We start from the raw sequence: 16,362 nt of genomic DNA, 5'->3' as shown, positions 1-16,362 counted from the left end.
TAGCCAGATGAGGAGAATACGATACTCTCTTGTCAGGCACGTAGAAACCTTCATATTCTCTAGAATCGCGTCCATCGCTCGTTACATGCACGTCGTTTGGCAACATTACAAATTCACAACTGACATAACTAAATGAATTCACCTGTGATTTTAAAGTCTCTAAAACCGTCCCGTCAACGGGACCAGAGCCCCGTCGGAATTAGATAGAATCGTCGGAGGTCGGTCGAATCGTGTGACACGTGATAAATATTTATGGATCGTCGAGCGTGTAGTAGCGGCGGCGTCGTGGGACGCGCGTCATCCCTGAGACGCCGAAGCGGAAAGGGTAGGGAGAGAAAAAAAGCCTCGTTCAGCCTTATCCAGCCACTTTCCCGCGCACGATAATGGGCTCGTTTTGCCCCAGCGAAATCTTAGGCTGCAATCAATTTACTTGAAACTGGTCTACGTGCGCGATTCACCGAGATAACCGGGTCGCTTCTCTGTGGGAGCGGTCCAGACAGCGCCGCGCCGCGTGACGAGCACAGGCTTTCTCCGGCGGCCAGGCGAATATATAGAAGGGACAAGCTTCGAGGCTAACTTTTCTGAAAATGACTGACGCCGGATTATCAGATCGTCCGGGAGTTTTCCCTCGTAAATTATTAAGGCACCTCGGCGACGTCGGCGTTCCGTCTCCTGTTACCCCCGAGCTCGTCCAGACGAACATGTGCGCCGCGGGAGGATCGAAAACACATGAAGACCGAAATGGTTCCGACTATAAAATTAATACCGTCAACTGAAAAATGTACTGTAATATAGGTTATTCATCGGCGTAATACGGATCTACAGGACTATGCAATATAGAATCTGATGATTTGTACACTCCTATAATCTATAGAATCATTTGCTCTCCAAAATCCTATACTTCCGACAATCCTATGATCTATAGAATCTTGTAGAATGATCTATACAGTTGTGTGATTATATAGATCTATGATTTACAGTTCTTTAATCTATGGTTCAATGATCTACAATATATAAAATCTTGTGATCTATAGTATCCTATGATCTATACAATTCTGCGATCTATAGAATCCTATTATCTGTAGAATCACAATCAAAGCCTGATCCATAGAATCTTGGGTTCCTAAAGCTACCTAAATATTATGTCCACCAAGTGTTAAATGTTTAACAAATTATCCAATTGCTGAACCCCTTTGCGGAAAGTCTGAACATGGACGAATTTGCACCGAAGAAGGGTCGTTTAACCGCGGGTACATTACAGACGAAACGGAGTACAGGCGTATACACGTGTGTTGCAAGTTACCTGTCGGTTATCATAAATTATGGGATGCAGGGCGGACGCGCGAGGCAGCCTGGAAAACCGCGAGCAGCCTAGTTGCATCTTCGCGGTCAACGATCCTCTGACGCAGTGCGGATGCTTAAAAATTTTGTTCGTCGATCGGCATGGCACAGGTAAAGTAGATGCGCCAGAGGCATACCGCGTCCCTTCAGGAAAAACCGTGCCCGACCACTGACGGTGGAATATTAAGCACGGTCGTCGATCTCGTCGATAAACTCAAAGGGTACCGTCGAGAGATCGCCGTCGGTCGTAACGTCCCGTCGCGTCGCAAATAACTCGCAAACCGGTTTCATAATATCCCGGTGAATGTACATCGCGTGGTGGCGGCGACGCGCGGTTACTTGACGGTCGTAATTCACGCGATCCATTTCGTCCTCCCCCGATATATCCGATTGTTATTTCCACCAGTCCCAATTAATCACTGGCAGAATTCGGTGAAACGGTGATTTTCCTATTCGTGAGGTAAAGATCGCTCGAGTCCCTGTTTGCCTATGGCGAAAATAAAGGTGTACCTGTATCAGCAAAGGGGGAATACATCCCCTTGGATCGTTTCGAGGAAACCATTTTCTGAGAAGGATCAGTGAGTGGATAGGCTTTCTCGCGTCACCCTCTCGCAGGAAGGAAGGAAGGAAAAAATATTATTACAGCCGGATGCAGCTGAACCTCCCTTCTGTTCCCTGGAATGCTCGACGTAATCGACGGGATTCTCCTACCCGTTGTACCAACATAGGGGAGGAGATCGGAGAAACGGAATTTGTGTTCGGGGGGGATACGGGAGAGGATTTTTTCCGGGATGACATTGGGTTACTGGGGTGATTGGCGAGAGTAAACCTAAGGATACTTCAGTCAACTGTATTCGTGGGGGAATGGGATGTATATTGTCTACAGAATTGGATCTCCGATTATTTTAAATTGCAAGATAAGGATAAATAAGTTATTTCCAGGAAATATGAGGAATGGAAATCGAATATGGTCAGACTGGGTAGTATGAGACTTTGTATAGTCAGGCAAAGTATTATAGATTCGTCTGTGGCCAGACAAATGTTTTTGGATCTGTATATGGTAAACGAAGTAGAACGTAATCGCATATGGTCAGACGATATTATGTTGGGGTCGTGTGTATTCAGATGAACGTTTGCAGGGACCTTATCGGATCAGATAAAGTAGTATAGCGTTGTGTATGGTCAGACGAAGTTATGTAGGGGTCGTGTATACTCAAAGGGACTTTTTAAAGGACCGTATATAGTCGAATAAAGTGGTATGGGGTTGTGTATGGTCAAACGAAATGGTATGTAGATCCCATATGGTCAGATGAAGTAGTAAGGGTCTCTTATATGGTCAGACGATGTTATGTAGGGGTCGTGTATACTGAAAGGAATTTTTTAAACGACAGTATATGATCAGATATAATATTATGGGATTCTGTATGGTCAGACCGACCATGACCATACCGGTTCACATATAGTCAGACGAAGTAACAAAGGTATCCTATATGGTCAGACAAAGTAGTACAGTTATTCTATAGGGTCAAAAGAAGTAGTACAAGTATCCTATATTGTCAGACGAAGTAGTACATGTATCCTATATTGTCAGCCGAAGTAGTACAGGCGTCACGTATAGTCAAACGAAGTATAACAGGTGTCCCGTATGGTCAGCCGAATTAGCAAGGTTTCACATATGGTCAGACACGAACGCGCTACAAATACACTACGCCCTATTCCTAGTCACACTAATCCTCCGTGTTCCCTAAGTAGCATAAACCCTTCATTAATCAGCCAAACAGTATAAAACCCGTTTTCAATCACACAACTGGGTCAAGCACGTATCCCGATTGCCGTCTACGTTCTCCTCAAGATTTCCCCTGTCTCGAATAGCAGAATATTATTTACAACACGCTGTTCCCACCCTCTGGTGCCGACGTAATGGAAACCGCAACAAAAGGAAAGATTACGTATGCACGATCCGGATGTATACAGGGAAAGAAATCACCGTATATACATATAGCGGACGGTTTAACCGTATCGATGGGCAAGTGGGACTGGGCCATCGTCGTCGTCGTCTCGGTCTCGTCTCTTCGCCTCGGTATTTGCGCAAACCAGGGAAGAAAAGAGACACGTGTGTGTGTGTGTGTGTGTGTGTGTGTGTGTGTGTGTGTGCGCGCGCGTCCCCCGAGGCTGTGGATCGCCAGGCACGCGGGGGATCACATTCAAGCCCCGTGAAAGAGTCATTCACGCGCGCTTGGCCCACCCGCGTATTTAGATTGTCTCTCTCTCTCTCTCTCTCTCTCTCTCTCTCTCTCTCTCTCTCCCTCTCTGGTTCTTCGAACGATCCCCGGCCAACGATACTATCAGGCACCCGGCTATTTATAAACGTGCGCACACCACGCGCTGCCAAACCCGCGGACACATCGTGGAACCATGTACCGTAATAAATAGCCGCGCGAGATACGTACGTATACACCGGTCGAGAGAACCGTTCAATTCCAGCCTCGAACGGGAGATGATCGGTCAGGATTTTCCCCCGTTGACACGAAACATATCCCGGCCTATTCGTCTGTGTTCGCCGTTTCCCATGAAAAAAGACTCCAAGGTGGTTGAATTTTTCCGTAAACGGGCTCGGTACCGTTACAGGAATCGATGACACGGTTCTATAATGTAATATTCGGAAAATGGTCGGAACTCCGCGTTGATTCAAGAGTATCGAGCCAATTACCACCGTGCCACGCATTTTCAAGCGTGAGTGGGCGGGGGACCTCGTTTTCCGTGCCACGGTGCGACGCGCTTCTGAAGACTCGAAAAGTCGTGGATTTCGCTTAATTGGCCGGGGCCGAACCCTTCGACACTCTGTGTGAATGTTCGCTGTGTCGATTGCCAGGCCACTTCAGTACGATTTGCGTGGCAACGGACCGCTTGGCCCTGGATTATGAAACATTTTTCGTTATTTCAATGTGGAACCGTAGAAACAGAACATTCTATAATTACCACTTCTAGATGTCGATAGATACATTCAGATCTAAAATACTCGTTGATTTTGCGAATTTATCTTCTGTATAGTCAGACAAGTGAAACGAAGACACTGCCCATTTCAGTTAATCAAATAGCATTACATGTGATGAGAGAAGTGATAAGGAGGCTTATATAGTCAGACAAGTGATACGGAGTCTGTATAGTGAAGCAAGTAAAATGAGGATCTCACTAGGTCGGACAAGTAGACAAGGTTCATTCTATATCAAACAAGTAGACGAGGTCAGTCCTGTGTCCGACAAGTAGAAGAGGTCAATTCTATGTCAGGCAAGTAAACAAGGTCAATTCTAAGCCAGCAGAGTAGACCAATCGATTCCTAATCAAAGTCCACGTATTTTGAGAATCAATAGTCAGCATCCGAGGCCAAAAAGAGACCTGACTCTTTACTGGGCTATTGTTAAATGTTAGCTTCGGGGACCAACTGTTCATCATTAAAACGTCAAGATGTAGAAACCAGACGATCTATAATTACCAGTATGCGGTGATCGATAGACGCACTCAGATCTGAGATACTCTCGTGCCTTTACAGATAGGAATCGTCGCGAGATTGATGTGGTACAGTACTTGGAAGTGACTGGGGCCTCGAGGAAGTTTCCGCGAAGCGTAATAAATTTTGTCGTGACACGACGAAGGTTGATTCGCGCGCTTCGAATACCGATCTGACGGGTGCCGTGGTACCCTGACACACACACTTCCCGGATAAATTTAGAGACGAGATGTCGTGCTCGCGGTACCGCTAAGAAGCTGCGAAATTTCGTTAGCCGTCGCTCGCTGAGGCCGGGCTTGAATAGCCTCTCGATCTTGTATGCCCGGCCGTGTGTGCGCCTAAAAAGCATGAATAAGCCGCTCCTTCTGGCGCGACCCTAGTGGAGACATGCTACTTTCTCGCGTGTGGCGATCTTTTGTCCGTCGAGAGGCTCGTTTTTCCCTTCTTCTCCTTTTTTTTTCTCACGATCGATGGATTGCTACTTCGGTGAACCGCGTCTCTCATATCCCCGTGGTCCCTTTCCACGATCGCTGGCGGGTGTAAAGTCAAGATCACAACCCCAGCGTCTCGCTAGACGAGTATACAGAGTTGTCCTACTGATTGGAACAGTAGAATCAATACAGTCACTGCTCAGACGGATGGATTCGGGATTGCTTTAAACCTTGATAGTAGAAAAGGCAACATTGTCTCCTAATCGAAGGAGAATTAGATTTTGTGTGGTTAGAAAAATGGTATCAAGAATTTATTTGTGGTCTGACAAATGGAATAAGAGGCTTATCTGAATAGATAAGTGATGTGGAGTTCTTGTCTTGTCAGACAAGTGGCACATGTCGACCATATCTAATGATAAAAGTAGACTGTCGGTCCTGTCTCGGTCAGAACATTGGAAGAACCCTTTCTCAGATCCTAGATGTAGAATGAGGTTATATATGTAGCCATACAAACAGAACGAAGGGCTATATACTCAAGCAAGTAGAGTGATGGCCATAGTCAAGCTACTAGAACAAAGGACAGCCTAGGCAAACAACTAGAATAGGTCAACCATACATGCTCCCAGTAGACCAGTCGATCCCAAATCAGCCTACGTCGCCACAACCTACCCCAAGGACAATCTACCTCGTGCACCAGAAGGTCCAGTTCTCGGTACCTCACCTGGCCAGCCTAGCGCATATTCCACGGAAAATCTGTCTCATCGAGTATCCCCGGCCCGTTAAAGACGTCGCTATTATTATTATTCTCACGTGGAGGGTGCTCGGAGTCGGTCCAGCGTAACGTTGCCTCGTCAGAAAGGAGGCAAAAGCAAGTGAGCCAGAGAGGGACACACAGAGGCCGGGGGCTAAAACTCACCGTCGTTGGAAGAAAGAGGAATGTACCCTCCCTCTCTTTCTATAGAGGGTGAGGAAGAGGGGTAGAGGGAGAGGATGAACGCGAGCGCGCAAGGGGCCAACGTCCGGGCGACGAGGTCCGGCAGAGGTAACCAGGGATGCAGGGATGCAGGTGAGGCGGCCAGTGTCCCATCTTTCGGGCGAACCGGGTGGTTCGTGATCGTGCCGCCACCCACCCACCATTGCGAAAATGGTGGCCTAGGCGACACACCACTGGCAGCAGCAGCAGCATCACGGTACAGCCCAGAAGGGAGAAAGAGTTAACGTAGGCTGGTGGCGGCGGGTTGGGTCGGTACCGTCCACGGGATTTCGCATCTCTGTATCGGCGCCTGATCCGTGGCGAAGAAGGAGCCACGGTGGTGGTGGCCGCCGCCGCCGCCGCTGCTGCCGCCACCAACACGCGGAGTTATTGATTTGACAGGAATGACGGGAAATGGCGCAGGAATCGATAAGAGGTGGTCCCACGCTCCGGTGGTGGCTCTGCGCGGGTGTACCGTGCGCGCGGGCGAACCAAGCGAGCGATAGAGGCTGCGGGGGGTGGCGGGGGTGGAAGGACAGAGTAGTGGAAGAGTGGGGAGAACCCGTCGCTCGGCGCGAGAGCTGGGAGGACGGGAGCGAGTAGGGGAAGCGTCAGAAGGAAGACTCCTCTCTCTCTCCTTCTCTCTGTCCGTTCCATCTGGCTGGGGTGGGAGTAACCAGAGGCGCGCAAAGGAGGGCACGAACGGCGAGAAGAGAGGGCAGGAGGTACGCTGGAGGAGAAACCCGGTAGAAGTGGGGGGAGGGAGGGGTGGGGAGTCAGAGAGGAGGCAGCAGAGAATATTTTCATACTCCAGACTCCCGGCGTAGGTAGAAGATGGCAGCCGAGGCGTGATTCGAGACCGGGACCTTCACTCTCTCTCTGGGCGCGCGCGAGTAGGGGGGTTCGATCCTTCGACGTGAACGGGCCAGAGATCGCGGCGGAAGTAGTGCGCTAGCGTGGTGCATTATCGCGTGTACGTCCGTGTGTGCCAGGCCGGATTACTCCGCGATGTTCTAGGAGGACAGCAACGTCGTCGCGGTATTCTGCTCGTCCGTCGGTGCCGGTTTGTCCTCCTGTCTCGCTACGCGTATTCGCCTAATACACGCCTGGCCCTGATATCCTTCTACCTCCGCTCTGCATTTTCATTTTTTTTCTGTCTTCTTCTCTCTGCTACCACACACCCTTCTCTATCTTTCTCGTGTACTCTCTAGCTCGTTAGTGTGTCCTTTCTTTAATTTTTCGAAATTTGTCTTCCATGTTTCTCCAATGAGATGAGGGTTTTCTGAAAGCCTTTCTGTCTCCCACTTCTCTTTCTCTCTCTCTCTCTTTCTGCGTGCTGTCTCGTCTCTATCCTATCCACACAACATCCGTCCATCTCTGTTTCTTGCGCTCGGTGCAAACCATAACGTTACCACCTCTTCCTCCTCCTATCTCTCTCTCGCTCTCTCTCTCTCTCTCGCTCTCTCTCTCTATCTATCTATCTACCATATACACCCCGAACCCGCCGTAACCCAGTCACCGTCAGTCGTGTACTCATGATCCGACCGGCAACCAGGTAGTATCCCGTTGGAGAATATGCGCGCGATGAGCACCAACGCCTACGTAGTAGTGTTTCACGAGCGTCACGTAAAATGGAATTAAACAATGTTGTTAAGACGTAAACATGTTTTGGCTACACTGTGGACTCTTTGTTCTCGTGATTGCCGTACCTGGATTTATTAACACCGCCGACAGCACGTCCAAGCGAGGTAAACCGCCTGCCTGAATTCTATAATTTGCCTGCCAAACTAACTACCACCCCCCACCACCCCATGAACGCTTTTGCCTGTCTTGCCTGTCTGTCTGTTTTCCCTAGCCCACACGCGCGTCCTCCCTAAGACCCCCTGACAATTACCTGCCTGTCTGTCTATTTGCACTACCCCCTTATTCTTGCCCACCGTGTACAAAATTATCTCTGGCACCCTATGGATGGTCTTGGGAGGATTGACAGGTCAAAGAGAATCTATGGTAGATAAACGATCTGGTCCCAGAGATACCATTCAACCCTCAACCCCTTATACAAAGATCTCTATCGTGGACAGCATGATCACACCAGGTACCAAGGTGTGCAAAACCTGAGGAACCACCTCTTAGACACCTACAATTTGCCCTTCCGGGTTCCTTATTCCCGATTTACGCTTCCCGTCACGCGATCCCGTAATTCCGTGCATTGCTCGCGTCGCAGGCCCGTTCCAGCCGCCTCCCTCGCTCGTCGTTCCTCTCCCCCTACCCTCCTGTTCGCTCTCGAATCGCTCCGTCTCTGCCGCCCCCCCTTTCAGTGAGCAAAGTCCGTTCTCTCTCTCCTCCGTTTCGCGGTCGTTAATCGTTCGCAGGCTGGCATGGCGTGTTCCGGTTACACACGATTGCCTGTTGCGGACCGACGAGAATCTTCCCTTCGCCTCCCACCCCCTCGATTGTTATCCTTTCCCTCCCCCCATGAGTAGATTGAATCGTTTCCTGTCCCCTTTCTCTCTCTAACTCTTGAGCAAGGATTTTCGTCTCGATTTTCGCTCTTTTTCCGTCACTTGGATCGAAAACTGGAGGTGGCGGTGGGCTCTGAAGGTGGATCCTACGAGCCGATCGAATCCCCAGACGAAATTATGGGGATGGGGCGTGATACTAGACGGGTTAGGTTGGACCGTTGTCGCGAGGATAATCACGCGACCAAAGAGGAATAGTGTATGCGTGGTACAGAAAATCCTAGGACACTGATCATTAAATATGTCATAAACTAACGGCCATATGCGCATAAAACCATCATCATTAGCTTCAGAATTCTACGCTCTATCGTTGTGGTGAACCTCATTGAAAAGTCACCGTTACACCTAGGGACCTCTCCTTGTCAGAGCCTTCCAACACTCTTCGAGGATTTATTATACCGGCACGCGAATCACTGTTCTGTTATTTTTTCTTTTTTTCTTCGACGGGACACGGGGGACCAACGCCGCCGTCGACGTTATTGGCCGGCGTTCTCGCGTTATCGATCTCTCCCTCGTCCCGACGGCGTCGTCGATGATGCATGCTCGCGGGCCGCCGTAACGCGCGCGCGACCGTGCACACGCTCCCGAAGCGTCTCGTCGCACACGCGAGAGAACCGCCCGCCCGGTAAATAAACGACGATTTCGATCGTTAAACCGCCGGGGGTCGGAACCGTTCCACTGGGGGTGGGAAACATGAGATATCCGTGTTCTGTGGCGGTGTCTCGATCATGCTTGGTGATGATTCTTTGATTTATGTACTCGATAGAAGCACGGTACTGCCTCCATAATGGCAGATTTGTTGAAATTTGTATTCCTTTGTGTATCGTTTCTGTTTTACGAGCTGTGATATTCTATGGGTGGTTGTAGTTGAGGTCAGTTGGGACGAAGTACGGTAGTGACTCGATACTTGTCTCTTAGTTGCAATTTACAGGAAATTTAGCGATGGTACGTCTCGGTTTTGTAGGCTAGAATGTATTCTTTAAGTGATAATGGTAGAGTTTAGAGAGGACGAAGTACGGTACTGCTTCGATAGTTGGCTCACAGAAGTTTTACTGATGTATTATTGATAAACTAGAATATTCTGTTGGTGATTGTAGTAGAGATTAGAGGAGACCTAGTACGGTAATACCTCGACATTTGTTTCACGACATTTTGTCTCGATTTTATGGATTGTTATATGCTGTAGGTGTTTGTAATAGAGATTAGAGGGGAAATTAGTGGCCGCAGTAAAATTTCCAGACGCCTAATTACAGTAATACTTCTACACTAATCAATCCCTTCATATTCAAAAGCAGCAGCTCAGTGACGTTTGACTCCCTTTTCACATGCAGTAGCATTCTACGAACAATTGCAATAGAATTTAGAGGGAACTGAGTACAGTAATGTCTCGATACTACATTATTCCTTGACTAGTTACAAATACCATGTCTTGTTTCCTTCCACTGCGAAGACTAATGATATACTATGAGCGATCCTATAATAAAGTTTAGAAAATTAAGTACAGTATAACTTCGATCCTAGTCCACAGGTCAAATTTGAAAGAAGAGTCTGTCTTATTAATATATATACCTCATCCTGTTCAACAATGATTTAAAAAAAACTAATTGATCATTGTACTCGCTCGAACGGATGACCCATCATCGAGGTATTACCGTGTTAATGTCCAAAAATTACCGATTGAAGGACTTTTCCACGGCGCCAAGCAGCCCTATCGCGATCCATTTTTCCGCGAGGACGACGTCCCGTCGCGGCTATTATGCATAATAAAGTTTCCATCGGGCACAGCCGTCATAAACATGGCAGCCGCGATCCATATACTCGAATCAAGGTATGTCCGATTAATTAATCGGCCCGATTAATTGGCCCTCCCCTACCCCTCTTCTCGTCGTCCATCACGATTCCGAAATTCGGAAATTATGTTGCCTGCTAATCGATTCCGTAAAAATACGAGTTCTGAGAAGGAAATGGGACTTGTACGTATACATATGCTAGACTGCCACCAAGTCCGGTCGAGGAAATGGGAAAATCGAACGGAAAACTTGGCTATATCGGACACGTAAATCCTTCCAACTGACCGTAAAGTAAAAATTAAATTTTAAATTTATTTGCAATTTCTGTCCAAAAAAAAAGTGATTGAAATTTGTTACTCGTGAATGATGATCAGGTTTACGGCCAAATCGGACGATCATATGAATTTTATCGAGCAAAATTGACAGCCGATCAGGGGACACGAACGGTCAGGAAATTTCCGGTCGTCGTCCATCCGATTCTCGAATTTCATCGAACACGCTGAATCGCAACCCTTCTTTTTTTTCTACGGACTAATGTCCGTCACCTTCTCGATCTAAGTCACTTCTTATCGGTTAATGCCAATCGGCACGCGTCCGCGCGTTTCCTCGACGCCTCTCACGTGCCCACCCGTTGCCCCGGTCGTCGAAACCGGCCACGGTACACGAATGCATAAAACCCGGTCGACATCGCAGAATTATGGAAATTACGAAGAGAGACTTATTATACAATCGCGTGACGATTTTAATTTCACAGTCCTGTGTATACTTTAATTCCAGATTACGAGGCGACATAAATTTTAACGAATGAAATATTGGAGAAATTTCCATCCGTACAAACTGGCGGCATGAAATCCGTCTAGATTCGGTCAATATTCAGAACACCCTTCAAAATTTCATAAACTTCCTTTAAAGATAATAACAATATCGTTACTGCTGTAGAATATAGGTACATCGGGTTCGACAACTCCAGCGTAACCACGTGACAATTCCAACGACACAGAAGTGCCTCTCACATAAAACATACATAAACACTGTTTAACATAAAACCACCTAAAACAAAATGGTTACAACAAAACCGAACCAAATACGCCGTCTCTAAAATCCTATTGTGAAACAATGTTTCTCCAGAAAAGGATAGATTATATTCCCAAGAAAAAAGTGGTTCGTTTCCATTTGAACCACATTGCATTAGGGGTGAAAGTTTCAGGGTAGTTTTACAATTATGTCACCCAGTGTACAAAGAATTAAAGGTGAACGTAAATACGAGACAAAATGGCGGCCGGGTAACCGGTCAACTTCCGGGCGGCCATCTTGCCGGGAACCCGCCCCCCCCCCCCGCCCGCGAAACGAGACAAAGGAAAGAGCGCGGAGGAACGACGACGACGACGACAACGAAGGACGGGGGAGAGATTGAAATCCCCGGGGACGCGGTTCGAAATTCGGTCGTTCAAGGGTTGAAGGATTCCTGCCACTCCCGGTGCACTCCCCCCTTTACCGCCCTCCAACCCTCGCTCCTCCCTCCCGCCGCGCGCCATATTCGTCATACGTTTACGCCAGCGGGGAATGACGTCATCGAAGAACGAGATGGGTCACGAGTGCACTGACACGCATACCTACGTGCCGCGAGACCCGATTTCAACGTATCAACGGAAACGCGTATCGAAATCGATCGAGGCGAATGGGAGGTGGGAGGGGCGGGAGTAGGTGTTACGGACGAAACCTCCATCCCCCTTTCTATAATTAAATTGAAATTACGGGAAAGACAGAGAAATCTCGATATTAATTTTGTTGCAAGTCGCAAGGGAGTTACGAGTCGAGGCTCGATTATTAACCTTTGCTGGACGAGTATGTATGTATACAGGTTATGTTCGAATCTGTACACGTGTGGATAGATTCGATGTATAATTATAGTAATTGCGGTAATGATTCAACTGTTATCGCGTAAATTGAAATATGAAATTCATGCATCGTGCGTATATAATTCGATTCGCATGTTCGATCCAGAGTTGGAAGCGATAATTGTAATTTGCATCGGTCAATGTTTGTTCTGTGGACATTCGTTTGCTGTGAATTAATACCTTTTTCGGATATCTGAATGATTTCGGTTAACTGTTTCTTTGATGTGAAATTCCGCAACTTCTAAAAATAACGATGCTTTTTTTATAGATACTTGGTTTAGTTGATTCTAACCTAAAATGTGTACTAAACAAACTGTACGCAAATATACATTATAATCTTTCATTCTGACTGCAGTAATAATTAAATAGGAAAAATACGTGTCACGTAACAAGTATTACGATTTGGTCATTGAATTACTGAATATTAATTGAGCGAGAATTCTTCTAATTCGCGCAACGTGCGCGAAGATGGCCGCCGCGCTTCACCGCTGTGAAATGGCACCGTGTGCGGACGATGTGACTTTGTTAAAGTGAAATCCGAGTAAGGAGGCTTCCCTTGGTAATATTTGATGTGGAAAGACGACCTGGCGGTTCTAAATGACTCCCAAAGGGCAGCTAAAGAGGATGGTTTTAGGCAACACGGCGTACGCTTGCTGGAAACCGTTACAGAATTACTACTGTAGATGCTACTGTTACCATAATCAAGTGAAGCAGGTTAAATGAACGCTGTAGATTTGGGAAATTAAATTTCTGTATGCACGATCGTTATACCAACTTTGATTTTATGATACAAATTTACTGGAAATTGTACGCTGTACTTATGGCCTACTACATAAGATCCTTTAATTGGTTGGAACAGTATATCTATAGAAATAGAGGTTTCCAGTAGTAGAGAATTTTCTGAAATAATTCATAAACAGAAAAATAAATGGTGGAATTTCCTTCTTCTCTCAAGTACCTTACTGGTTTCTGAATAAAATGGAAAACATTGTACTTTACAGAGATCTGCAAATGCACAAAATCCTCAGTTTACTCATTACCTTACATAAAATAACTTTAAAAAATGGCAGAAATGATCAAAGAAGAAGGACGAACTCTACCGATTAATTTCTGATCTCGTGTACAATAACCACAGTAGATAACCTATTATATCACGTTTCTATAACAATTACCAAACCGACCAGCATATTACACATTACATCACAATTACTCGCGGTAACATTATACGACAATTACCGCACAATACTCACAGTAATAACCAATATAGTATACAACACGAGTAAACTGTCAACAATCATTCCACACGCACATCCAACCCCCCCCTCCCGGCGATGAACTAAAACGATAAAACGGTTCGCAAGATCGTTCGCGGATTTCCGCGACAAAATACGAGTGCCGCGCAATATTCATCGAACGAAAGCAAAAAACGATGCCCAGAGAAGAGTGATAGCGGTGATAGTTGAGGAGGGTGGGGATGGCACCAATTAATTCTCGCGATATTAGCGAGCATTATAGCGATCGCGATTTATAGCGGAAAGTTCGGCCATCTATGCAGTGATTCATCGACGGCAGTTTCTATTATCGCTAAGTGCCAGACCGAATCGACGAATCAGGGACCAGAATGGAAGAAGGGGGAGGAGTGTCCTCGCTTCGCGGGAAAAATCGCTGGATCATCGCGTGATCCTTCCGTTCGACGGACGCATTTTCTCCCTTCCCCTTCCCTCCATCGCGATCGTTATCGTTATCGCCGACGATTCTCTTTTTCCACCCCCTCCTCCTCCCCCAGGGAGATATGGATCGCAGGTCGAATCCGCATTGCTCGTTTATAATGGACTAGACCGCTCGATTCCGTGGTATCAACAATTTCTGTACATATGCCTATGGCCGCGTCATCGATGACCTGTCGACAGGAAACACCAGTCGCTAAACTGTCTTGCATGTATATTCGCGAAAGATTATTTATCTGTGAGAATTCGTGAGGAGTCACAAGTGACCCGGTCATAGGTTACGGCGGCCCAAAAGCGTCGTGCTCACATTTTAATGATATCTTGTTTGCTTGAACCAGTGCTCCAATGGCGAGGGGACGAAGGGGATCGAATGATCGATAGATCGTCACCAGGTCTGGTCACCTGATGGCGAAATTCCGCTGGGGTGGCTCGAACAGTACTGGGATCGTTTCCTCGAGGGTTTGGGGGGATGAAGGGTGGATGGGTGTAATTTCAAGTGGGCACCGAACGAACCCTTGCAACCCTCCGAGGGGATGGGAAGAGAGAACAATTTTCAAGGAACGCAACCCCGAGCGGTTGTGCAACGCCACACTTACCTAATATGTGCAATTCACGGCGCGGCGTGTAGCTCGAATGAAACCGGGACAAAAAGCTCGCCCTTTAAGCCCCTCCCTCACTTCGCCCGCCCCTGCCATCCAACCGTCTCCTAAGATGTACAGGGCGACACAAAGTTGAAGGGTCTATTCTTCGCGAGCGATCTTGAGATGTACAGGGCCGTTCAAAAATCTGAGACACGGCTTTAGAATGATGGACATTTTGTTTCTGTATCGCACATTTGTTAAAAAAGTGACAAAATTAGAAAGTATTGGGGTCTTGAAAAATTCAAAGGAGTATCGAGTCACAGTTGCACTTAGAACGGTAAGAGTGTGTGTCACTCCTGTTCGTAAATATTGGAATACTTATCGAATATTCAGTAAATGTTGGAAGGCATTATGAAATTGCTGAATTTTTTAAATGAATATTGTTTAAAGGATATTCAAGCACGAGGGACAACGCTTGTGCTATTATGAAGTAATGAACGTGGTGCAGGATGTATATAGGATGATACAAAAAAAGGGTTCATAACTTCTGGGGCAGATAGTACTCGCCCAATGATGAAAAAACTTCTGATAAGCATGAAGGTTGTACTTTGAAAACCACGTTTCCCGAGCTGTATCATTTCTGTAGCAAGTGGGTGATGTGATAATGGTAATATCGTCACTATTCGTGTGATATCGATTTTTGTTCTGGGATGAGATGCTGTTATCGAACCTAACCTAAAAAAGTAAAGGCTCTCTCTTAACGTTCAACTAACAAAATTCAATTGCGTAATACGTATTATGATGTAACATAGCGTAGGATGATATAAAATGTATACCTATTCAACTGAAAATTTTCATTTCTGATGTCACTAACTGTAAAATAAGAAATCTACAGTCCGCCATTTTTGACAGGTTTGATTCTTCTACCTTTAAACTCTGTACTCTCGTAACAAAATGTATCAAATCTCGGATTTCTACAATATCTTGAATTTATTTTCACGAATGGAGTATCTACATATACTGGGACAGATTGATCATTTAAATCTCAACGATCCACGCAATTTTTCATCGTGTCCCCGATTTTAAGGGGTTCCATAAACATTCCCCTATTCTCAGCTGAACGTGAATCGCGTCCCGTGTATCGAGCTCTCGAAACGATATTGATTTTCCCTACGTTTACGTCTCTCCCCCCCCTCGTCTACAATGATTTACAGATCGGCAAATACCTTTCGGACGCATCTGTCGATCGCGACCCTCGAGAAAAAGAGAAACATTTCTCCACCCATCTACATTGCCGCGTGTCCCGGGGAAATCCGTCCGTGAAAATCTCGCCTCTATCCCCTCTTCTCTCATCCTCACCCTTCTCGCTCTCTCATTCGTGGAATCAATCGATCGCGGCGCAATTAATCAACTCGGCCCTACCGACCAAATGATGGCTCGCGGAGCTGAGTTTCCGGCGTTCTTGTCTCGGGCAAGATCCGCGAGATTGAAATGGCAGAGCGCCAGTTCTAATTTATTGGCCTTGCACGATGGTGCCTTTTAATGCATGAACTTTTGCCCGAATTCGAACACAGGGCCTCCCCTCTTCAGTCTT

At 46.7% G+C, this 16,362-nt stretch overlaps 1 protein-coding gene across 1 annotated transcript in view; it reads left to right on the top strand.

Moving 5' to 3' along the window:
* The first annotated feature begins 7,100 nt into the window (after positions 1 to 7,100).
* LOC107187396 (disintegrin and metalloproteinase domain-containing protein 11) overlaps positions 7,101 to 16,362 on the top strand; it is a 65,207-nt gene continuing 55,945 nt past the window's right edge. The window contains 2 exon segments of the mRNA XM_015575490.1: positions 7,101 to 7,316; positions 7,809 to 8,001. Of these exon segments, the coding sequence (XP_015430976.1) occupies positions 7,917 to 8,001 (85 nt within the window). The 5' untranslated portion in view covers positions 7,101 to 7,316; positions 7,809 to 7,916.

Source organism: Dufourea novaeangliae, unplaced genomic scaffold (genome assembly GCF_001272555.1).
Source record: "Dufourea novaeangliae isolate 0120121106 unplaced genomic scaffold, ASM127255v1 scaffold113, whole genome shotgun sequence".
In the NCBI taxonomy this organism is placed as follows: domain Eukaryota; kingdom Metazoa; phylum Arthropoda; class Insecta; order Hymenoptera; family Halictidae; genus Dufourea; species Dufourea novaeangliae.
This window is presented reverse-complemented; position numbering and strand designations above follow the sequence as displayed.